Consider the following 24,249-nt stretch of genomic DNA (forward strand, 5'->3'; position numbering starts at 1 on the left):
TCATACAATGGTAGAATTGTTTGGTTGGAAAAGACCTTTGAGATCATCAAGTCCAACCATACCTGTCCACTACTAAGCCATATCCCCAAGCACCTCATCCACCCATCTTTTAAACATCTCCAGAGATGATGACTCCACCATTTCACTGGAGAGCCTGCTCCAGTGCTTGATAAACCTTTTGAGGAAGAAATTTTTCCTGATATCTAATCTGAACCTCCCCCAGCGCAATCTGAGGCCATTTCCTCTTGCCCTATCACCTATGAATATGGGAGAAGAGACCAACATCCATCTCACTACAACCTCTTTTCAGGTAGTTGTAGAGAGCGATAAGGTCTCCCCTCAGCCTCCTTTTCTCCAGGCTAAACAATCCCAGTTCCCTCAGTTGCTCCTCATTAAAACTTGTCCTCCAGCCCCTTCACCAGCTTTATCGCCCTTCTTTGGACGCACTCCAGGACCTCAATGTCCTTGTAGTGCAGGACCGCATAAACTAAGCACAAGCAATTCAACAAGCACAAGCAGTTTGCAGAGAGAGACTCTTATCTATTCAACAAGCTAGCACAGAGCACAGAGGGATGCTGCTGGCAACTCTGGAAAACACCTAATGGTACAAGGAGGGTTAACTCAAACTCATGACCAGGGCTCCATGTCCTGGGACACCAACACTGCCTCACACCCTGTAACTGTCTGTGAGTCGTTCACAGAATCACAAGATGGTGATTCCAGCCTTACACCACCCAAATTTTTATACAATATTTTCATAGAATCATAGAATAGTTTGGGTTGGAAGGGACTTTAAAGATCATCCAGTTCCAACCCCCCTGCCATGGGCAGGGACATGCCACTAGACCAGGCTGCCCAAGGCCCCATCCAACCTGGCCTTGAACACCTCCAGGGATGGGGCAGCCACAGCTTCCCCGGGCAACCTGGGACAGTGCCTCACCACCTTCTTCGTGAAGAAATTCACAGAATTACCAGCTTGGAAAAGACCCACTGGATCATTGAGTCCAACCATTCCCATCAATCACTAAACCATGCCCCTCAGCACATCATCCACCCATCTTTTAAACACCTTCCAGGGACGGTGACTCAACCACCTCCCTGGGTGGCCTGTTCCAGTGCCCAATGACCCCTTCCATGAAAATTTTTTTCTTGATGTCAAGCCTGAACCTCCCCTGCACAGGGCTGTTGTGCCCAAGGGCAGGACCTGGCGCTTGGCCTTGTTAAACCTCACGCCGCCGGTCTCAGCCCAGCGGTCCAGCCTGTTCAGATCCCTTTGGAGCCTCCCTACCCTCCGGCAGATCCACACTTCCTCTTCCTCCTTACGTCTAGCCTAAATCTGCCCCTCTCCATTTTACACCCATTGCCCCTCGTCCTATCACCACAAGCCTTTGCGAACAGTCCCTCCCCAGCTTTCCTGTAGCCCCTTCAGGCGCTGGAAAGTGGCTCTAAGGTCTCCTCGGAGCCTTCTCTTCTCCAGGCTGAGCAGCCCCAGCTCCCTCAGCCCGCACGGGGGCTGCTTCGGGCCATCTCTGCAGCCGCGCTTCGGGCCCGTTCCAACAGCTCCGTCTCCCAGTTCCGCGGGGCATTCCAGAGCCGGACACGGCGCTCCAGACGACCTCCCACCCGCCTCGCCCCGCTCCGAGCTCCCTCCCCGGCCCGGCAGCGCCGCCCCGGAACCGCCCGCGGGCAGCGCCCGCCCCTCGGCGCGGAGCGGCGGCCGCTGGGGGCCCGGGGGGCCGAGATGCTGCTTCACCTGCTGCCCGAGTTTGACCTGCGGCGGGACGTGGGTCCCTGGCTGGCGGCGCGGGGCTGGGCCGCCGCTCCAGGTAACACCGCGGGCTGCGCCCTGGGCAGGGCCGAGGGCGGCCCCCCTCCCTCCGGATCCCCTCGGATCCTTCTCCGCGTCCCTCCGGCCTCCCGCGTCCCTCCGGATCTTCTCCCCGCATCCCACCCCCCTCCGCCCCCCGTCCGTCTCTCACCCCCCCGCCCCCTCCATCCCTCGGCACCTCCCCCCCATCCCTCCGATCCCTCTTCCATCCCTCGCCACGTCCCCACCCATCCCTCTGGTCCCCCTTCCATCCCTCGGTACCTTCCTCCCCCACCCCCAACCCTACAGCCCCCTGCATCCCTTCCCCCTATCCCTCCATCCTTCTGGTTCCCCCTCCATCCCTCGGCACCCGGCCCTCCCATCCCTCCGGTGCCCTGCATCCCTCCGCCCCCACCCTCCATCCCTCCGGCCCTCTCCATCCCTTCACCCCCTTCCATCCCTCCATCTCTCCCCACCCCCTGGCTGGGTGTCCCGACCAAAGCCTGGACAGGCCAGGGGTCTCCGGGGTGGGATCCTGGGTCCCGCGCAATGTGTGGGTTCGCTGCCCACTGGGCTGAATTAAGGTAAGACGATGCCAAATGATTTTCCTGTACCTGGATCCATGCAGTCCACGGTTTTGATATGGGATGGGGGTTGATGTGATTGAGAGCAGCCCTGCGAAGAAGGACTTGGGGTGCTGGTTGTTGAGAAGCTCAACATGCGTTGGCAGTGCATGCTCACAGCCCAGGTACCGACCATGTCCTGGGCTGCATCAAAAGAAGCGTGGCCAGCAGGTCAAGGGAGGTGATTCTGCCCCTCTATTCCTCTCTTGTGAGACCTCACCTGGAGTATTGTGTCCAGTTCTGGAATCCTCAGCGTAAGAAGGATATGGAGCTGTTGGAGTGGGTCCAGAGGAGGGCTACAAAGATGATCTGAGGGCTGGAGCGCCTCTGCTGCGAGGGCAGGCTGAGAGAGTTGGGATTGTTCAGCTTAGAGAAGAGAAGGCTGTGGGGAGACCTTATAACGGCCTTCCGGTACCTGAAGTGGACGTACAAGAAAGCTAGGGCGAGACATTTTACAAGAGCATGTAGTGTGAGGGCTATTGAATAGCTTTAAATTGGAAGGGGGGAGATTTAGATTAGACATTAGGAAGAAATTCTTCATGATGAAGAGTGGTGAGACACTGGCCCAGGTTGCCCAGAAAAGTTGTGGATGCCCCATCCTTGGAGGTATTCAGGGACAGGGTGAATGGGCCTTGAGCAGCCTGGTCTAATGGGAGGTGTCCCTGCCCATGGCAGGGGGGTTGGAACTGGGTAACCTTTACCATCCTTTCCAACTCAAACCATTCTATGATTCTATGATTCTGTGATTGGTACAAAAGGTTTATTTGTGCAGGCATTCTTAGGAATAAGATTGGCATTGGCATGCTAAGTCTGTGTTAAGAGAAAGAAAGAAACACAGGAAAGGGAGAGAGGGTGCAAGGACACCGCCTGGGCTCCAGTCCTCTTTTCCTCCCAGGATGGTGGGTGCGCTGCCACAAATGCCCCTCTTTCAAAGTATTATTTATGTTTTTTTGATGGCCCTGTGCAGTACTTCTTCTAGGAAAGTTCTGGAACTGATTTGAGGGGGGTTGCTCCTTCCAGGGGGCCTCTCTGGGTAGCAAGTGCAGCCAGGTTGCTTGTGAGAGACAGATAAGGTGTTGAAGGACACTGCCTCTGCTGCAGTCTCAGCAGTGGTTTAAGGCAGCCAAAAAGAACCACTCTTACACCAAGGTGCTTGAGGGAGGGAAGCTGGATATCTTCAAGGAACTTCTCACCTGCCAAAAGCTCTTCTGCATCTTTGCTGTGCACCACAGCTTTTTTGTCTCTTCTGCTGCTTCGGAGCAAGGTGTGCTGGAGAGGACCACCAGTACATCACCACACAGAAAGTGGGGGAGAACACACCTGGGGGTGCTAAGGGAGATACGGGGGCTCTGGTGCTAGCTACTCCAGTTACCAGGCAATTGGGAATGAACTCTGTTCCCTCTAAGAGGGCTGAAGGCTCGGCAGCTCAGCTGAAGTGCATTTACACCAATGCACGCAGCACGGGGAAAAAGAAGGAAGAGCTGGAAGCTGTCTTAGGGCAAGGAGCCTATGATGTTGTTGCCATCACGGAAACGTGGTGGGATGACTCATATAACTGGAGTGCAGCTATGGTGGGGTACAAACTCTTCAGGCGGGATAGGAAGAGTAGGAGAGGAGGCGGGGTAGCCCTCTTTTATAAGGGAGGACTTGGACTTCGTTGAGATGGATTGTGGTGATGAGGAGATTGAGTGCCTGTGGGTTAAAACCAGAGGAGCCCATAAAAAGGTAGATTTTGTGATGGGAGTCTGTTACAGAGCACCCAGCCAAGGAGAAGCAGCTGATGAGCTCTTCTATAAACAGCTGGGGTTAATCTCTAGATCAATGCCTCTTGTTCTTGTGGGAGACTTCAATCTTCCTGATATCTGCTGGAAGTACAATACAGCAGAAAGGAAGCAGTCTAGGAGGTTCCTGGAGTGCGTGGAAGACAACTTCCTTGCACAGCTGGTGAATGAACCAACAAGGGAGGGTGCCCTCCTGGACCTGCTGTTGGTGAACAGAGAAGGCCTTCTGGGGGATGTGGCAGCAGGTGGACGCCTAGGACTAAGTGACCATGAGATGATAGGGTTTTCTGTTCTACGTGAGGTGAAGAGGTGGTTAGTAGGACAGTAGCATTAAATTTCCAGAGGGCAGACTTTGAATTCTTCAGAAGGCTGGTTGGCAAAGTCTTAAGGGAGACAGTACTTAAGGGCAAGGGAGCCCATGGGGGCTGGGAGGAAGGGGGGCTTTTCCTCTTCAAAAAGGAAATCCTAGCAGCTCAGGAGAAAGCCATCCCCATGTTCCAGAAAAAAAGCCGGCAGGGGAGAAAACCAGCTTGGTTGAACAGAGAGATCTTGAGTGATATCAAGAGGAAGAGAAATGTTTATGGGCTCTGGAAGAGGGGACAGGCCTCTTGGATGGGCTACAGGAGGGAAGTGAGATTGTGTAGAGAAAAAATCAGAAGGGCTAAGGCTCAGCTAGAAATCAGATTGGCCAAGTCTGTGAAAGATAACAAAAAATCTTTCTATAAATAGATAAATAATAAAAGGAGGACTAGGGAGACCATACAGTCCCTATTGGACGCAGAAGGAACAATAGTGACAGGGGATGAGGCAAAGGCTGAGGTACTTAATGCCTTCTTTGCCTCAGTCTTTAATTGTAAAAAAAGTCGTTCCGTCTGTGTACAAACCCAGGAGCTAGAGGAGCAAAATGAGGCTCCCATGATCCCAGAGGAGGTGGTCAGAGCCTTGCTAGCCCGACTAGACACCCACAAGTCTATGGGGCCGGATGGGATTCATCCAAGGGTATTCAAGGAGCTGGCGGATGTGCTGGCCAAACCCCTTTCCATCATCTTCCAACAGTCCTGGAAGACTGGGGAAGTTCCACTGGACTGGAGGCTGGCTGATGTTGTGCCCATCTACAAGAAGGGTCACAGGGAGGACCCAGGAAACTACAGGCCTGTCAGTCTGACCTCAGTGCCAGGGAAAGTCATGGAGCAGGTGATCTTGAGTGCTATCATGAAGCACATGCAAGAGAACTGGGTGATCAGGCCCAGTCAACATGGGTTCACAAAATGCAGGTCTTGCCAAACTAACCTGATCGCCTTCTATGACAAAGTGACTCAGCTGCTGGATGAGGGAAAGGCTGTGGATGTATCTTCCTGGACTTCAGTAAAGCCTTTGACACAGTTTTTCACAGCATTCTGCTTCGGAAACTGTCAGCCTCTGGCCTGGACAGGCGCACACTCTCCTGGGTTGAAAACTGGTTGGATGGCCGGGCCCAGAGAGTGGTGGGAAATGGTGTGAAATCCAGCTGGAGGCCAGTGACAAGTGGGGTTCCCCAGGGCTCAGTGCTGGGTCCAGCCCTGTTCAATGTCTTTATCAATGATCTGGATGAAGGCTGGGTCCAAATGCCGGGTCCTGCACTTGGGGCACAACAACCCTATGCAGTGCTACAGACCAGGAGAAGTCTGTCTAGAAAGCTGCCTGGAGGAGAGGGATCTGGGGGTGTTGGTTGACAGCGACTGAACATGAGCCAGCAGTGTGCCCAGGTGGCCAAGAAGGCCAATGGCATCTTGGCTTGTATCAGAAATGGTGTGACCAGCAGGTCCAGGGAGGTTATTCTCCCTCTGTACTCGGCACTGGTGAGACCGCTCCTCGAATCCTGTGTTCAGTTCTGGGCCCCTCACCACAAGAAGGATGTTGAGGCTCTGGAGCGAGTCCAGAGAAGAGCAACGAAGCTGGTGAAGGGGCTGGAGAACAGGCCTTATGAGGAGCGGCTGAGAGAGCTGGGGTTGTTTAGCCTGGAGAAGAGGAGGCTGAGGGGAGACCTCATTGCTCTCTACAACTACCTGAAAGGAGGTTGTGGAGAGGAGGGTGCTGGCCTCTTCTCCCAAGTGCCAGGGGACAGGACAAGAGGGAATGGCCTCAAGCTCCTCCAGGGGAGATTTAGGCTGAACATTAGGAAAAAAATTTTCACAGAAAGGGTCATTGGGCACTGGCAGAGGCTGCCCAGGGAGGTGGTTGAGTCACCTTCCCTGGAGGTGTTTAAGGCATGGGTGGTCGAGGTGCTGAGGGGCATGGTTTAGTGTTTGATAGGAATGGTTGGACTCGATGATCCGGTGGGTCTCTTCCAACCTGGTTATTCTATGATTTCTATGATTTCACGCAGAAAACATGTTTTCTGTTGTTTTTTTTTTCCCCAGAAAAAAGACTTTTAGAATGACTCCCACAGTAGCCCCCTTTCTGCGGAGGAGGGAACCCAAACACTTCGTCTGCGTGATAAATGAGCACTAGTTAAAATTAGATGAAGTGTTAGGTGTCACGGCAGCATGCGACAGCCAGAGTAGTGAGTGCTTGATGTAGTGGTTGGAAAAAAATAATGACCCCCAGGTATTCTTGGTCCTGTGGTTTTTTGCTTGTGTTTGTTCTCATTCATCTGCCAGGCAGCTAGTTCAGTTCTGCTTCTCAGAAACTGATGGAAACCTTAGTCTAAAAAAACCCACCATACTGTCAAAATTACCATTTCAGTAGAAATAAGTGGTCAGTGATGCAGTGTGTGATGGACTTACAACCTCAGCTTCTTTGGTTGCTTTTAATTAACTCAAAATATGTAACTTGCATTCTGCATTGAAGAGCTGTTATCAAATGGTTTCAAACAGTTTTTACTGTTTTGTTTGGAAGTAAACCTGAAAGTATCATATTTTTTTTTTGTTTTATAAAAGAAAAGTATTTACCAAGCCATCAGTTATAAAAATCTGTTAAAAATTATTTCACATATACTAGATAGTTTACTGAACAACTGTTGCATGATGTATTGAATTTACCAGTTTAGCTGTGATGAATTCAATGAGTCAATTAACCTGTGCTTTATGTCATAAAGATCTCAAAATGGTGCTGTCTTGTGTTTAGGAAGAGACAATCGCATTCAGCTTCTTAAAATGTAATACAAACCTTTTGTTCAGTAAATGCCCCTGGTATTACAGAATCAGAAGAATCTGGGTTGCAAGGCACAACTGATCAGCTACCAGCTTTGCTGTATTACTTTTCAGCATTTGTCTTTGTATATTGACTTTCTCCCTTGATGTGCTGTCATTGTAGGAATGTGAAGGTGGGAGGTAGGAGTTTGAAAAGATTCCTTTAAACATCAAAGAGATACCTTGTCACAGAAAGCAACTGATTTTTAGGAGTCATGGTACTTTTGTGTCTGTAGTTGCAAATGTTATAGTTTGTCGTATTTATTATTTTCTGTTGTGTGGGCTTCAAAGCCCTTGATAGCGTGTGAGAATTTCTAAATGTGTGAGAGCTGGGAGTTGCTATAATGATGGGAGTGGAGTAGCAAGTGAAGAGAACCAGCCTTGTTCTCTTTATTCCACTTATTTTTGTATGAGCTGCATATAATGGCCTTCAGGAAACCACACTCTGCATTCTCCGAGTATGTTGATAAGAGTTGTTTGCTGGGCAGACAGGTTGGGTTGGTTCTCTTTCAGTCTTTCATCTGCTGGGCTAATCTGTGGGGATGAGGAAGAAGTTGTAGTTCTACATGCAGAGTTTTAGTGCAGGACTTCCCAAGGGCAGAGATGATTCCCCCTTCTTTGGCTCCATATTCCCACTGACAGTGTTCACTGACGTGAGAATTGCTTCTGTTGTGGAACTTTTTCAACACCTTTAAAACCTCTATATCAAGTGATAGAGAAATTAATTGATGTGGAGATTTCTCATGGATCTTCTTCTCTAGCAGGCTTCTGTTCTGAGGAAGTACTGTATGAGAGAGAAGTGTGGAGACTGTAGTACTCATCTTGAAAGTTTGAGGTAGTGATTAAATTCTGGGAAGTTTCCCCTAAAAGAAGAGCAGAATATGAGGTTATGAGACTTTCACAGCTGTCACCAGCTAGCCCTAATGTAGTGGTATTGTAGAATACTTTGAATGATCTGAAACCAGCAGAAAATGATTTGTTTGTTTTCAAATGTATGCTAAGGATTTTTGTTGTCTTTCCACAACAAAATACAGAATTTAGTTCCTTCTGGTGATACTTGTAAAAAGTTTTTTTCTTATTGCTGCAGGCTGCACAAGCCAGTTTATAGTATAAAGCTGCTGAAACTAATTTTCACATGTCTTCCTTTTGTCAATGCTTTGTGATAACTGCAAAGTGAATAGTGTCAAACTTGACTAAATGAGTTGTGGACAATTCCTTTTGTTGATGCTTACTGAACCATGGGTGACTTTTATCTTAAAACCAGGACCAATCATGTGGCTGTCAGCCTTACCAAGGCCAGAAGTTCCACTTTCACTAAAAGTTCCATCTGATATAAATACATATTTGGTGGCTGTAGCAATCATAAAGCAGAAAAGCAGCATCTGGAGAGCAAATGTTTTTGTCACCTTAATATGATATTTTATAGTTGTTTTTTTTTTTTTAAATTTTCCCTTACTTTTTATTCTGTGCTGCTTTGTCCAGGTGCACTCTTTTCTTTCTCTGTCCATCCTATCTTCCTGCTCATCTGATTCCCTTCTCTCTCTGCTCTTTCACTCACACCCACATCATATCTCTTGTCCTGCATTGCTTAATTCCCTTGTACCTGTAGATATGTTGCATATATATATGGTGCTAAATCTTGTGGTTCTTGGTTTATTTGGGGGTACTGGTGCAATGCCAGACTCCAAAGATGTAGTTTATTTCCAGGCATTCCTTTGGGATGCTGAAAGGGCAAGTGGGTGCAAGTGATACTTTTCCTCAGGCTAGTGCTGTCTCCCAGTAGTGTTCTGAGGACTGGCATGGAAGTTAACTGTTTGAACCCCATTTGGTGTATAATGGATAAATGCATTTTTTTTTTTCTGGGAATGGAAGAGAGTGAAAAATCACATTCCATTTGCATCACAAAAGGTGGTGGCCATTAGAATTACAATTATAATGAAGAGTTAGAATAAATACTTCTTTCCTATGTGTTTTAAAACCTCTTAACTATTTTATGTTGAAGTTTATCAGATTTAAACCATGACATAAGAAATATTGTCTTTCTTCAGAAGGGAGTAATTTTGACACGCGCAAAGAAATATTTATATGTAAAAATGTATTTAGTATCTTTGCTCAAAGTGTGCATAAAGTGGACGGTGAACCAGCTCAAATGAAAATCCTGTGCCTTTTGATATTTATTTCAGATACTTCTGAGAATTCATCAGTGCTCTACATTGTAAATGTTGAAAGAAATGGAAAAGTTATTTATACCTGGAAGGTAAGTTTGTCTCAGAATTTAGTAATAAGCAGAGAATATCACTGTATGTGTATGCATAATTGAGTCCTTGCAGTTTAAAATTTGTTGCAATGTGAGGGTTCAAACATGAAAACTTGACTGATTACAACTTGTTGGATTGGGCAATATCTTATTTTCAAAGTTTAAGAGTAATGAAATGGAGAGTGAAGTGCTGACTTGATTTGAGTCCATAGAGTTTTTGCTGTTGATTTTTTTTTGGAGGTCAGTCTCACCCCAAATGAAAAGCCATTGCTTTAACAGATAAACTCTTCATAGGCAGCACATTCTTTCATCCTCAGAATTTCTCAGGGAAGTCTCATTATTAATTCATGTGCACTGCTTTGGTTAATTATGTTTCTTCCTACTAATATGTATGTTAAGATGCCATTTATCTAACACTAACACAGCTTCAGCCTTTCTTCTTTATTACTTTTCATCTATAGCACTTTATTGCAAGTAGTAGTAATTTTATTTGATGTCTTTGAGTATCTAGAGCTATCCTTTCTAACTCAGGATTCTGCTCTCCATGGCATATGTGTAGCTTTATGTTGAAATGCCTGTATTTGCAAATAACGAGACAAATCGTGGTTCTTTGCTGTGCATCTTGGAGAAATCTGTAGACACAGCTGGATTCTGGAAGATTGTGGTTCTTGAAGAGTATGGATTGGAGATAGAATCCAGTAGAATAGGGCTGCCTTTCATTCCCCTCTGCTCAACAATGCTAAAACTCTCCAGCTTCCCTAGGGTTAAGGGAAGAGGTGAGGCCTTCATCAAGGTATAATAGAGTTTAGCTGTGGGTGGATGTTTCCTTTAGTACAAGCATAGGGAGGGGAGTCTGTACAAGACAACAGTAACCATAAAACTAACTAAAGAATGTGTCAATTTTTTTTTTCCCGTCCCTTTTTCTTCATTGCTCAGAACTCTAGAAAGACATAATGAAAGTAACCCATCTAACTCCCTGCAAGTGATCTGGTACCATGTATGTGTGATATCATTGCTGTCTAGCATCTGTGGAATCTCACACTAAGCTTTTTTGGGCTTCTGACAACGCTCTCCAACTGCCTTGTGTGCTGTTTAGGCTCTTGCAATGGTCACAAGGGATAAGTGGTAGTTCAAGGTTCACACACCTAAACATCGCCTGCATTCTAGGAGCCTAAATTCCAATTGTAGTCACTAGAGATGTGGTCAAAACAGTTGGTGGAGCTTGTAGTCTGTACTTTAGGAGGAGTTTTGTGGGATGGAGGAGGTGGACAAATAGCCACTAGACTCCATTGGCTGAATAGGGCAATGACTCTCAGGAGAATTTAAGCACCTAGGCTTAGTTCCCTGAACCCAGGGATGAATGATGCATGGGAAGTCACTAAAAATGTTCACTGTAGTTTCTCTTTCCTAATTTTGGGAATAAAATGACTCTGCAGCCTGTGTGGTAGAAATGGTTGGATGACAAAGCCTGGGAACTGGAACTAGCAAACTGCACTGCTGTGCTGCAGTTTTCACCTCTCAAGTGCCATCCCAAAGGAGATGCTACTGCTGCTTCTTTTCCTGTTCTTTTACCATGATAAAGTAGTCTGATCTTTTTCTTCTGAGTCAGCCTGCTGAAGAACCAGCATCTGTTATTCCTCAGTTGGGAAGGATGCTGACATACTTTGTTTGCTTCTACTATGTGTTATTTACACTTGTTAATGGGCAAACAGGAAGACACTTTTGGAGTTCTCTCACAAAGAACAAATGTACCTTTAGGTGGTATTGCATTAAATATATGATGCTTCTCCCGGAGAGTTGTTCACAGTACCTCACACATGTCTTTCTTGGATCATTAAAGATTCTGCTAATCAACTGAAAGTGTTGGTACCTACTTTGGTGCTGTTGATGCGAATGGGAGTCAACACATCCACGTTTGTCTGCATGCATTATAAGAACCTGTGGCTTTGTCTGCCCTAGAGCTCGTGCTAGTCTGGGTGGTTCGTCTGTTGGTAGGAGCACATGTGGTGGCCCAGACTGCAGCTGCAAAGCCCTCACCCAGGGTCCTGAACAGGCTGGTTCCCTGACCTGCTAATGCTGTGCCTTTCCCAATGTCTGCGCTTTTGTCAAATCAATAGTAACTGTGTCAGCTGCAATCACACCTTGGGACTGTGATGATTTAAAGCAGGACCAAATTTCATTTTCCTCTCTCAAGAGTAGAATGCTAAGACCAGCAAGTTGGGAGTATTTTGTGTCTGTCTGTCTTGTTATGCTTTCAATCTGACATTACAAGAGTTTGAAACAAATATTTCCTTTTCTGAAATCAGTTCCTTGACTGTGTATGGGTATAGTTCTGTAGTTTTGGAGTTTACTGCAAACTTTTTAAGTGGAATATCTGTTCATATTTATGGATAAATAAAAAAGAAAAAAGAGTGTTGTTGTATGCATCTTACTGAATGACAAGGAGATTTAGGCTCCATTTTGACTCTTAAATTTTTACAAACGTGTTCTAAACGATGAGTATTCTTTGCACTTTGCTGTTCTGTTCTGACAATATACCTCACCACACTGGAAAACTCACCTGGGGAAACGGACTGCTTTTAGTGTCTCCACTTAGTTCTTTTGTTTCCACAAACTTACGTTGGAGAAGTCATGATGTAATTACAGCTTCTAAAAAAACTAGAAGCTGTAGTTGTTAAGGCAGTTTAATCTCTCTTTCGCGGTTCTTTCTCTCCCCTCTTCATGATAAACTATTTATAACTAGTGAGCTACCACTTTGGCGACACAGCTGTATGTCTGTGAGCCTTTCCTGTTGGTTTTGTAGCAGCAAACTTTAGCTGTGATGTTGTCTGTGAGGATAGTGCACAAATAAGGGCATAAACTAAACTGAGCTGCCCTCACTTGTTTCCTAATAGGTACAAATAGATGACAACCTTTGTCTTCTAAGTAGAAGAAAATCAAGTGCATTCTGCCCTGAAGTCAAGGGAAGGTGGAGAATGAGCTTTTATTTTCAAGCTTATTTTGGAGCATTGCATTGTACTGTAGTTTTGAAAGCGTCTCTCTTTCATGACACTGAGAGTTGGTATAAAGGAAGATATTTTTAGCAGAAGTGAATTCCTGTGTCAGTGCTTCTGTTTTGCAAGGCAATACAAGAATCTTCAGAGAGACATGAAAACAGGCATATTAGCTTATGCACTGATATGGGTGTAGTCCTGTTACCAGTCTTGTGAACTATAATTTTCAGTATCTAAGTACAGAGGATGTTAGCATTTCAGACACACTTGGAAACAGTGGTTATTTGTGGAAGCACTTGTTTAACTTAAGTTAGTAGGCCTGAAGCCTGTGTCATAGTATAAAGGCATTTTGTTTCCTTGTTTAAATCAGAAGTCAAAGACTTTTGTCACTGCCACAACAATGATGAGACACTCAGAAACAGACCCTTTAGGAAGAGAATACTCATGCTTATGTTTCTTCACAAAAAGCAAGATACCATAACTTTGTAAATAACCACACATTTCTCCCCTTTCCTCCCAAGCTGTGGTTAAAAACAATGATGATCACTGTTTTGAGTACAGGCCTGTGTGGCTGGATTTAATTTCAGCAGTTCAGCAATTTAGTCCCTATACCTGGAGTACAATAATGGACTTAAGTTTGATTAAAAGTACAACATATGCTGCTTAGTGGCTTTTACTTTTTAAATGTTTTGAACATTTTAAAGCATGGTTAAAATGATCAAGAAGAAAAATGTTGATTTATGTCGTCTTAGACGTGCCCCAAACAAAACCATTGTATGTTATTATCAATAAGCTGGAAATGATGTGTATTATCTTTCTTTTCTGAGACAGCAGGCTAATGGTGTCATCTGAGCTTCTGAAATATATTTAGCCCTCAAACAATCATTTTCAAAGGTAGAGCTGAATTCCTTTTTCCAGCCTGCAGCCAGATCACTGGAAGCTGTGTTTGGTGATGATTTAAGTTTCTGTGCTCCCTTTTGGAGCAGTGACTCGCCAAGTTGATGGGGTTTGCAATACCAGTCTTAAATCTTCCAGGGGCCATAGCATCGTCTTTCTTTCTTGTACAGACATCTCTCTTCCTGCCTATAACTAAAACCAGTTTAGAACCAAAATAAGAGACACACTTGGCTTATGCAATGGCTTGTGGGCTGTGGACTGGCCGCATTTCAGCTTTATCCCATGTGTTAGTTCTAAAAGGAAAAAAAATTTCTTTGTTCTCTTTCTTGCCTCGCTTTCTTGGAATTAGATAATTAACTGCCTATTTATAGGGCAGGGAATTGTGTGAGGATGTGTGTCAAGGGGCAGGGGGAAGAAGAGAGGGAGGTAGAAAAAAATGAAAACAATGTTTAACTTTGTATGTATTTACATTGCCAGTGCTAATTTATTTTCATCCATAGGGAAATCAAAGAAGTACTCACATTGGATTGTATGATCTTCAAACGAAACAAAATGAGGTGAGAGCAATACCAGGCTTCCCCCTGGTGAAAGCAGTGCTGTAATGTTTCAAATATTTGTGCTTTGCCACACAGTGTGTTGTGTCCTTAAGGAGCGCGTGCTTGTTTGAAACAGAGAAGAGACCAAAGAAAGTATTTGAACGATGCTCACTAGTATTAAGATGCAGAATACTAAAGAACATCTGAATGACTTGGGAGTAGTAAAGCATCATGTCTGTAGTTTTTATTTTTAAACAACCATTTCCATCCCTTGCTGCTTCTCTTCACGCTGAACCTATCCTGAGAAGTAAATGTTTTGGGTTGTCTTTTTTCATGTGTGCATCCTCAGTCTGTTTGGTGCTACTATCTGTAAGAAATTATTGTAAAACTGCATGTACTGCAAGTCAGTGGCTGGAGTCATAATGCAGGTGTCCCCATAACAATATGAAATGGGTGAAATTTTGCATTTACATAAAGGTCTGCTGTGCTGCTTTAGTGGCAACATAGAGCGCACAGAACCAGCAAGAAACAAATGAAGAAAAGGAGAAGTGATACAATTGAGGCTTGAAATATGGTTCTGGCCATTAAATGATTTGCTTTAAAAATAAAAGCAGCGTACTGGTTAGCAGTGTTTTCCTAAGGAGGAGTAATTAGATGGTTTTCTTAATATATTTTAAAAAAAATTTATTAGCATTCGTGTCTTTTTCTATAGCACCTCTATACGTTTGAGAAGGATCTACATATAATAAGCTGTTCGGTCAACAATGAAAGGACGCTACTGGGTAAATATGTGTTTTATTATTATTTTTTTTTTTTTTGTCATGGTAAAGATGAATTTAGTAGGATGCTATATTTAGGTATAGAATTACTTAAGTCTATTTTGACCTATATTTTGCCCGCTGCAGTCTATGCCTTTCAGTGGATCCATTACCAAGTCACGTAGGTAACGACATTAAGACACAGCTGTAACTATGTTGCTGCTGTATTAAAAGAAAACTCTTAAGATACACTGACCCTTTGTTCACTTCCCCCTCCTGTATTTATTTATACATGCCTCTTGTGTCTGGAAGAGTTTCTGTTGTTCATTTAACATGCATGTTTTTGGTAAAAAAAAAAATTGTGATGCTTGCTCTCCAAAAATGTTTGATAAGATTAATACCAAATACATATGCTCACTGTGGCTGTGTTGGTGTTTATTTTCCCCTGTAGCGGTCAGCTTCCATCAGTATACAGAGGAAGAAAGAGTAAGTCGGCTATTACAGTCAGGTACTACAAGTGGATTGTTTTAATACTGTTAGAAATATTGTACTCTTTTGCTCCCCCCCGTCTTCCCCTGTAATTTCTATTTAGAAAACAAAATTTTTAATAAAGAATGTTATCTAAAACATGTTCTTTTTGCAGTATCCAAGTATTTAACCTTGCTAGTTGAAATTCATCCTATTAATAATGTGAGAGTCCTGAAGGCTGTGGACAGCTGTGTTCGAGTACAGGTAAATTTTTCAACTAATCTAAATATAAACCTTTTAAATACACTGTACTAGAGAGGCAAAGTGAGTGCCAAAATGTCTCATTATCTTTTAGGTGTTACAGAGACAGTGTGCCAATATTTTTTCATTGAATGAAAGAAATGAGAAACATCATAAACTGTTTGATGCAGAATATTTCGCTAACACAAAAGCTGTTTTTTTATTTCTGTTCAGTCCCCTGAAGATTGCAGTTATAGTGGTTGGTGACTATTACTCTGTAATAATAGCTATTTTAATTAATTAGCATGACTGTTTTAATGTAAAATATGCAAATATGCAGTTAAAAATTTAAAGAAGTGTTGTAAACTACTTTGGTTATTTACTTACTTTTGTGAAACTTTCTGTGTAGTTTCTTTATCCACTCGAAGGCAGAAGTACTTCTACAGAAAGTCACCTCTTGGTAGTTTCAGAAGATAAATGTGAGTTAGTACTTTGAAAGTACATTATCATTCTTTTACTTTAAGGAGATTCCTATGGATTATATTTTTGGTAGACTTTTATTGAAAAAAACAGAAAAAAAATAGTTGTGAGGTATTTATTCTGAATGTCTTTCAAAAACTGTATAATTTAATGGGATTTTTTTTCAGTATTAGCAGAATGGCCAGCTTTGCAATTTTTTAGTATTCTTTATTTCTAAAAACGCTAAAATAGACTTTTATATCTATCTGCATAAATTCAGAGCAGATCAATTGTCTGTGAGAGATGGATTGTGATTTAGCACATGACAAGTATGATAAGAATAGGACAGTAGTTCCTTGGATTCAGCTAACTTTCCTTGTTCAGCCTAGTGTAATGGGAGGGAAAGGATGTAGGTAAACACTTGGAAAAGGCTGTTTATCCCTCCTGCCTTTCAGTCTTGTTATAGAATGAGATCATTTTCCCCATCTTTTTGGAGAAGCCCATCTTCTTTGCTAAGCTGGACACCAGCCATTAGGTAGCTGGACTTTGGTGGGCAGGGTTCACCTCCCAATACATTCACATAGTGCTGTTAACTGTGTCAGAAACATTTATAACATCTGCTTGGTGAATCTTGCACCCTTAGCACAGGCAGACTACTAATAACTTACATGAATTTTGCTTGGGAAAAGGACTGTGAGGGGATCTTCATGCTACGAAATGAAACAGGGCTAGGGTGTCCTCTTGAGCACAAGCATGCAGCTTGTTACCACCCTTCCTGACAGTGCTGCCCTGATGTGGGAAGAGAACTGGTTCTATGAGGTGATACAGCTGAAGCCAGCCCTGGCTCAGGAAAGGAAGAGACCAGGACTCTGCATAAATCACAGATTTCCTTTTAGACTGAGTTGAACTTTCCTGGCCCTAGTATGTTCTGATAGCATTCTAAGAGGTGAGATTAATTAGCTGTGTAAAACCATCTAAAAATGTATGTTTGTAATGATTTTTTTTTAATGTGTTTTATAGATATTGAACAATTTGATATTCATGTTGCTGCAGAAGAACAACACAAAGTGGTAAGACTTGAAAAATGTTGGTGTTCGATGTTCTTTTGCTCTACTTGAAAATTTAAACTTCTGTAATTTTAGCTAAACATTTTTGTAGCTTTATCCTTGGGCAACACAAAGTATATTAAAGAAAGTATTGATAGTATGGCAACTTCTGCAGCCTACCACAAAGCAGATTGAAAAACCCATGTACAATGTAATCTATGAGAAAAGTTTTTTTTTTTTTTTTTTTTTGTAGTTGCTGAATGTGTCTGTATGTTAGAAACTCAGAGAAAACATAGTGTACGTTTATTTTTAAACTACTCAAAATATTTGGAGTAACCTTCCTAACTTTGCATTCTGGGAGTCTACCTGCCCCAGTAAAGGATTCTTTTAAAAACAAACAAACAAAAGACGTGAAATGTAAATGCACTGTAAGTACGGTGAATGCTCCAATGTCTCCCCCCTCATCATTTTTTCCTGTTTTTAACTTGAATTTGTCTTCAACAAATGATTGTGTATGTTTTGCTTAAAAGACTTATTAATAAACATACATTTAATGGAGTGAAGAATTGTATCACAAAGCCAACGTTTTGCTTTATGGAGACAAATGGAGGTTTGGAAGGAAAAAGTTTATCATAGCTTTTAAAGCAGATGAATTTTATCTGCCAGACTACAGTCATGGAGTAAAGATTAAGATTGTAATCAGAAAAAACACAGATGAGCCTAATGTCCTTCTAACAAACAGATTCTGTTGATGTGAAATCTCCTTAGGTCTTTCAAGCCTGCATTTATGCAGTCCCAGCAGTTTTCCACAATTCCAGCCCTGTTCTTGCTGCCAGTACTCTCTATTGCATGGCTGAGATTTTGGATGGAAATCCCTTTGGAGCTGTGCCATCTTCCTTCAGCATTTAATGTAGCTGATTCTGCACCAACTGTGGTATTTCACTCCTCTCCCCTTCTCTACGATGATGAGTGTCATCTGTTTTACTTTGTTCATTTCAAGCAGCTTAAGTGCAGAATTTCTTGCATGCAAATATTTGGTCATAGGAGTACCCTGGAAACTGTGCTTCTCATCTCTTTCAACTGTGCTCTTTGCACAAAAAGATGGACCTTGCGCAGCCAACAAGTAGCATATTCCTTCCAAGCACCTAACTATTTGCACCTCTTCTGTCATTGCTTTTCTCTTTAAAGCACAGACTTTGCAATCCTCAAATTTCCTTGTGCAATCCTCATTACAGAACCTTATTTGATGACTTCTAATGTTGTTTCTTTCCCTTTAGGTGATTCGAAACTCAGGTCAGATTCCAAGAGCCAGAGTTGCAGATGATCTTGTCTGGGCACAATGGGATATGATGGAACAAAGACTCTTCTACATTGTTCCAAAGGTGATGAAACTTTTTCTAGTAGTTTGTTCCTGCCTGTCTCATAACAGTAAAGTTCTGAGTGTGTGGGGTAATAATAGTGTGATTTCAGTTTTCTTTATAGTGGTCTGTCTTGTTCCTGCCTCAAATAACTCCAAGCAAAAGCCACGCTTGCCCTAACTGCTATTTTTGCATAGCTAATTGCAGTAGGACTGGTGGTCTCAGTGGTTTTATAGAAAAGGTGGGTTTATTAGATTTTCTAGCTTTAAAAAGGTATTTTATTCACAAGGAACTAAATCTACCAAAAACTGTCATGAGTACAATGTCCTTGTTTTAGAGAATTCGCATCTATCAGATGTGTTGAACATAGACTTACTGAGTGACCAAATGAGGGCAGGTTCTTGGAAGTGCTGAAATGCTTCTTTTTGTTTGTTTCTTTGTTGGGACTATTGGCACTTGATTCATTCTATGTAAATGAAAATAATTTTTTCTTAACTCTTTTTAGTTGCCAAAAATATGAGTGTTAGGAAATAACAGGAAGCGAACTTTAAAGAAGAAACTTATTCCTGTTTTGTTTCTGAGATACCTTTTGGAACTGACCAAAATAAGATAGGGTTCCTTTTGCCATACGTAGGTAGTTATGGAAAACAGTTTTTAACTTTCTAGAATGTGTGCATGAGACACATGTAATACTGTGCGTCAAGTGGAGGCCCACGCAATAATAGATGATTGGCAGATAATGATCTGGGACAGGAAGGAAGCATGTCATGGTTTTATTGTTGGGGCCTATATGTGGTTTTTAAAGTCGGCTTTTGTCCCCTGCATATCTGTTAGCAAAGTGGGTTGAGTGGGTAGAGTGCTGTGGAGTATCCAGTCACTTTTCAGTCTCAATGATGTGTCTTCTATTTTGTTACAAAACGCATCTTCTTAATTCCAGGAATCAAGGAGCACTCTAAAATGTGTCCAGTTCTATCATGATGAGAATTCTAACTTGGTAGTAAGTCATTAGTGTTTTGTTATGCAATGGATTTTAGTTGAATGTAATTATGTGTTCCAGGCACTGATAGAAATCCATTTTAGTGTCTTTTTTATTGGAACTTTTGCAGGAAAGCTGGGTTTTGTTTTTCTGGTTTTTTTATGGGTGTTTTTTGTTTGGTTTTTTTTTTGTCCTGCATTGTATTCTTTTCAAGAATAAATTCAGTCAGATTCAGATTGCACCATGCTAAGGTAACTCCAGTGGAATTGCACAGATATTGACCTAGAAGTGAGTGACATTCGTGTCATGATGTTATGCTGATCTTATAGTGGAATACTGAAAAGCAGTGTTATCAAATGCACTAGAGAATGAAAAGATGTACTAGTTCTGTCAGTTTTAAGTGAGACTGGAAAATCTGTTGTGGACAAAATACAGCGAACAGAACATATAAAATTTACAACTGCTGAATGTGCAATTGTTCCTAGGCTTTTGTCCCAGTGGCTGAAATTTGCTCTAGTGCAGGAGGTTAAATATCTCACACTTTATTTACCTTTTTTTTCTGAAAGAGGTTTTGGGGGTGGCTTAAAGGATTAGAGGAGGATTAATAAACTTTGTTAAAATGTTTATTCTGGTGAAATCTCAGTTTGATACATTTTACTGGTCTGAAATATTAATCATAGTATACTGACCTTGTTAAATAACAGATTTGTTTTCTGTTAACAGCTGGAATCAAACCTGGACATTTCTCTAAATGACACACAATTAAAGTAAGGGTTTTTTAATGTTTTGTTTTGTTTTGCTTTCCTTTTAATATATAGTGTTTTAGAATTCCAAGTAAATTTTGTGTCCAAACCACAGTATATTTGTTTGCAGGTGCCTGCATGATACTGGAACATAAGAATAATATGAACACTGTGTTCAAACCTCCAGTTCCTCTCATTTTCATTAGGGTCAATTCTAAAATGTAATTTAATCCTTGAATGCTTTTTGGTGCCATTTTTAAAATCTATTTGCCTGAAGAACTAACTATAGGCTAAACTGTCCTGCTCCCGAGTATTCTGTGCCTATCCAAATGAATTTGTTTTGATCTTGGGCGTGTTGTAGTACTGATGTCAAAATTTCTGTCCGGGGAAGCTCTCAGTTTTTAATTGCTGTTACATGTTTTACCAGGCAGTTAACTAGACCAGTAGCTCATTTTTATAGCCTTTGAGATACTGGCCTGTGCTCTTTTCTCCTCCAGGCAGCCTGTACTCTCAAAGGCTAAGATTCATCTGATTCTACCTGTGTCTGCCATGCACATTGCTGCATCTGAGCTTATCTCCTTAAGGCTCCCTTTAAATTGAGGAAAAACTAGTCGGGATAGTCTGACTTGGTCATAATTCATCTCATCCTCGTCTATCTTCAATCAGTTAAATTTATGTTCTGAAGGGGCCTGTTTTGCTTTGTGAATAAAAAATGAGGCCAAAGCTACCAGATCAGACATCAATAACTGAAGGTACTTGAGTTCCACCCTGCCCAACCCATGAAGCTCCGAATGCCTCAGCGCTGTGCAGGAGGTTCAGCATGGTGCTACTGCATGTGCAAGTTGCTCTAAATGAGCACTATATCCTCTTGCAGTTTGCCCTGAAGAAATCCAACTCTTGTAAGAGCTTCAGCGGTGTAATTTTCTTTCAAAATTGTTGCAGAAGACCTAGGGGAAAATCCATACAGGATCAAAATCCTTTCTGGGGGAAAGAAAAGCCTAACCAACCAAAAAGCCCCCACAACAACAACTAAAAAGCCAAAGCAGACTGACTATGACCTTCTGTTACGTGTTCTGCATGCAAGAATAGGACTTGTAGGTATGAAAAGCCATTAAAGAACAGGCAGCACAAGACTGAAAAAGCATGTGATGGTGTAACACGTTCTGAGTGAGAGTGATTTTGTGCTTTTCTTTTTGAGTACTTCCACAGAAATTAGTGTGCCTAATTGCAGATTAAAATGCGGTTTTGCCGACATAAGAATGGTGGAATCGGGCTGCAGAGCCTTTGTGTTCTCAGATATGATGAATGTTTGGATTTACAGTACTTCATCAGAACTTGCTTTAACTTCAGATTATAGGAAAGTTTGGACAGTGCTGCAGTAAGTGAATTTGAAGCTTGCAGGCATAATCAAAAGTGTTGGTTTCTGATATCAGTATGCAGTCTTGGGATTCTTACTTCTAACAGCATTGAGCAGACTAGTTAAAGCCTAATTTAACTTGCATTAGAGAACATTTGATTATAATTTTATAAATTAATATACTTTGATTACATAGTGACTGTTCTTGTGATCCTTGTGATGAATCACTGTGGATGAAGATGTGATTTATTTAGTGATCATTATTTGCTCACAGACTTGTGAATTTTGGATATGATTACTCTCTGGACCAAGATGTCGCATCTCAATCTGTGAATCTTCAGGTTTTTACAAGTAAAGCAGGTAATGAATAAATATTAGTATTGTGAAAATGTTAGTAATTATCACACGGTTTAATCATAATTAATTACTAAATTTCTTCATAACACATTATATATGTATTATATTATATATGATAATAATAAACATCTATTATTATAATGTATAATATATGCATTTTTTGTGTGGTTTTCTTTATCAGATTTTTATTCCTTTACAATATACTTGACAGGTTCCTGTGAGAAGAGGGAGAATATAACTATGCACTACTTATTATTTTACTCTCTGAAATCCTCATTCCAAGTTAAGCTGAAGAGCACTTTGGCTTTTATATATCATCACTAACAGTAAAACAGTCACCCAGAAATTTTCTGGTAGCCAAGCTTTAGAGAACTGGTGTCTTTCACTTGTATGGTGAAATATCTCATTCAAAGCACACTGTAACATTTTCTGATAGTTTCTGAACACAGGTGGTACCAAGTATGGTTCTGTATTACATTAGAGCAATTTAATGGTAAAGCTGACCAAAAATGTGTTTGAAAGTAAATTCAAGGAAGGTTTAGGCTAGAACTGTTTTCTGGGTATCTGACATAATATGTAATTGTGTTACAGAGTAGACAAGCGTAAACAGAGCATCTGCTTTTAAGAGCCTTGCATTGTTGTTAGTATGTATGTGAAACTAAATTTAGTATGTGATTCTTTTATATATATATAAAAATATATATTTGTTTCCTTAAACCTAAACCTAAGATGTTTCTTAAACCTTTAGGATTTAGGAGTCTCTCTATATTCTTATGCATGCCATGAGCTTTATTTCATTAAAAACTCGTCTCAAGAAGTGTCTTCATCACAGATTCCTGTGTCTTCAGCTTATAAATTAGACCATACTGCCAAGCAGAGGTGGTATCTGATTAACCTTTGAATAGCATACAGAGTTGTACAGGGATATGACGTGTTACAGCAGTAGCTTTACATCTCACTCCTTCAGGCATGCTGTATGCATGGGGCTGAGGTATTTGCCAGTTGCATTGAAATAACTATGAAGTGAAATACAGTTTCCTTACACAGATTATTTTTTCTTACCAAGGCAGACAGCACACTTACAAAGATTAGAGGGAATGACTTAGAAATAAGACAAAGCCAAGTATCTATCTACCAAATATAGATTAGGCTCATTTGTCTCTGTTAGAAAGACAGAGCATTATACAAACAGCCTGTCCAATAATGGAAAATGTTAATGATTTGTATATATATGTTTCTTTCTAAACCTGTATTTCTCTAAGGTTTATTCAGATTGAACCTCGTTTTAGGTTAGGTTGAAATTCGGTCTTGCTCCAACAAGGAGCAACCCTGAAAGAAAATCTTTTCCATGTGGCAACATTGTGCTTGGTGTAGAACAAATAATTTGACAATTACACTTACTAAATGAGATTATTATATGTGGCTTTTTATTGACTGTTGTTTGAAGATTCCTTTGCACAACCCTTTTTAAGTAAGTGACAGTTTGGAGCAAATGGTTTTGGCGCTGATACCATATCTAGTTGTCAAAGAACAATGTAAGTAATCACACTAAAGTTCCCTTTTGTACCTCTTGTTTTTGGTGATTTGGAAAACTGTACTGCAAGCTCTCTGGAGCACAGACTATGCCTTCTGTGGAATTGCTAGCGTGCTTCAAATATCAATGCCCAAATCCCTATTTGTACCATTCAGACATCTCTGGCAAAGAATAATTGGCATAACGTCAAAATGGAATATTCCATGCAATTTCCCATTTAATAAAACTGTTATTGGTTACTGCCAATCTGAACTCTGAATGAAGGCACTCTTCCGTTCTCAAACTTCCGCAGTAGAAGAAAAGTAGCGCTGTTCCTTATACTTGGGCCAGAGAGAGAAGCTTCTTCATAGAGAGAAATAGGAATCACCAGAGGATGATTGCTTCTGTCCATATTTCTTCCTTAGCTGTGTAAGAATCTAAATGAGAGACGTTTGGATGACTGAAGTTAGGTGAGGCAGGTCTCTCCTAAGCCAGTACAAGCACATGAAATGCCATGGTGCAGTGTCATATTTGAATTGTGACACTTGTGTGTTCTGTTGAGATGTCAGTACAGCCTCGTGTTTTATGCTTCTGCATGAACAGAAATGAGGAATTTGAAGTTAAAGTTTCCTAGGGAAACCTTCATGTTTTCATAGGAGATTCTTACAATTTTTATGGTATGATGTTTGTTTATCAAATGGCAGAGTTGTAATTGTTGTTTCCCTAATTCTGCTGACTGTAGTAACTCACTGTTACCCTGTATGAGTAGAATTTAATTTTTAAATGCTTCCTTTTTTTTTTTTTGTACTTTGTTGTGGTTGAGAGTTTTCTTTCCCTTTTATTTCTGAAAAGATAAGAGTCCATCCAAATATATCTTCATGCGAGTCTTCTCACTTTGTGACATTTAGCT

General features: G+C 41.7%; 1 protein-coding gene across 1 annotated transcript in view; it reads left to right on the plus strand.

Annotated features, from left to right (window-relative positions):
• Nucleotides 1–1,703: 1,703 nt before the first annotated feature.
• GSAP (gamma-secretase activating protein) overlaps nt 1,704–24,249 on the plus strand; it is a 52,856-nt gene continuing 30,310 nt past the window's right edge. The window contains exons 1-12 of the mRNA XM_069879929.1: nt 1,704–1,826; nt 9,565–9,638; nt 14,029–14,085; nt 14,777–14,846; nt 15,274–15,330; nt 15,466–15,554; nt 15,940–16,009; nt 17,010–17,059; nt 18,313–18,417; nt 19,331–19,390; nt 20,093–20,136; nt 21,744–21,829. Of these exons, the coding sequence (XP_069736030.1) occupies nt 1,742–1,826; nt 9,565–9,638; nt 14,029–14,085; nt 14,777–14,846; nt 15,274–15,330; nt 15,466–15,554; nt 15,940–16,009; nt 17,010–17,059; nt 18,313–18,417; nt 19,331–19,390; nt 20,093–20,136; nt 21,744–21,829 (847 nt within the window). The 5' untranslated portion in view covers nt 1,704–1,741. The remainder of the gene's footprint in view (nt 1,827–9,564; nt 9,639–14,028; nt 14,086–14,776; nt 14,847–15,273; nt 15,331–15,465; nt 15,555–15,939; nt 16,010–17,009; nt 17,060–18,312; nt 18,418–19,330; nt 19,391–20,092; nt 20,137–21,743; nt 21,830–24,249) is intronic.

Source organism: Phaenicophaeus curvirostris, chromosome 1 (assembly GCF_032191515.1).
Source record: "Phaenicophaeus curvirostris isolate KB17595 chromosome 1, BPBGC_Pcur_1.0, whole genome shotgun sequence".
NCBI lineage: Eukaryota > Metazoa > Chordata > Aves > Cuculiformes > Cuculidae > Phaenicophaeus > Phaenicophaeus curvirostris.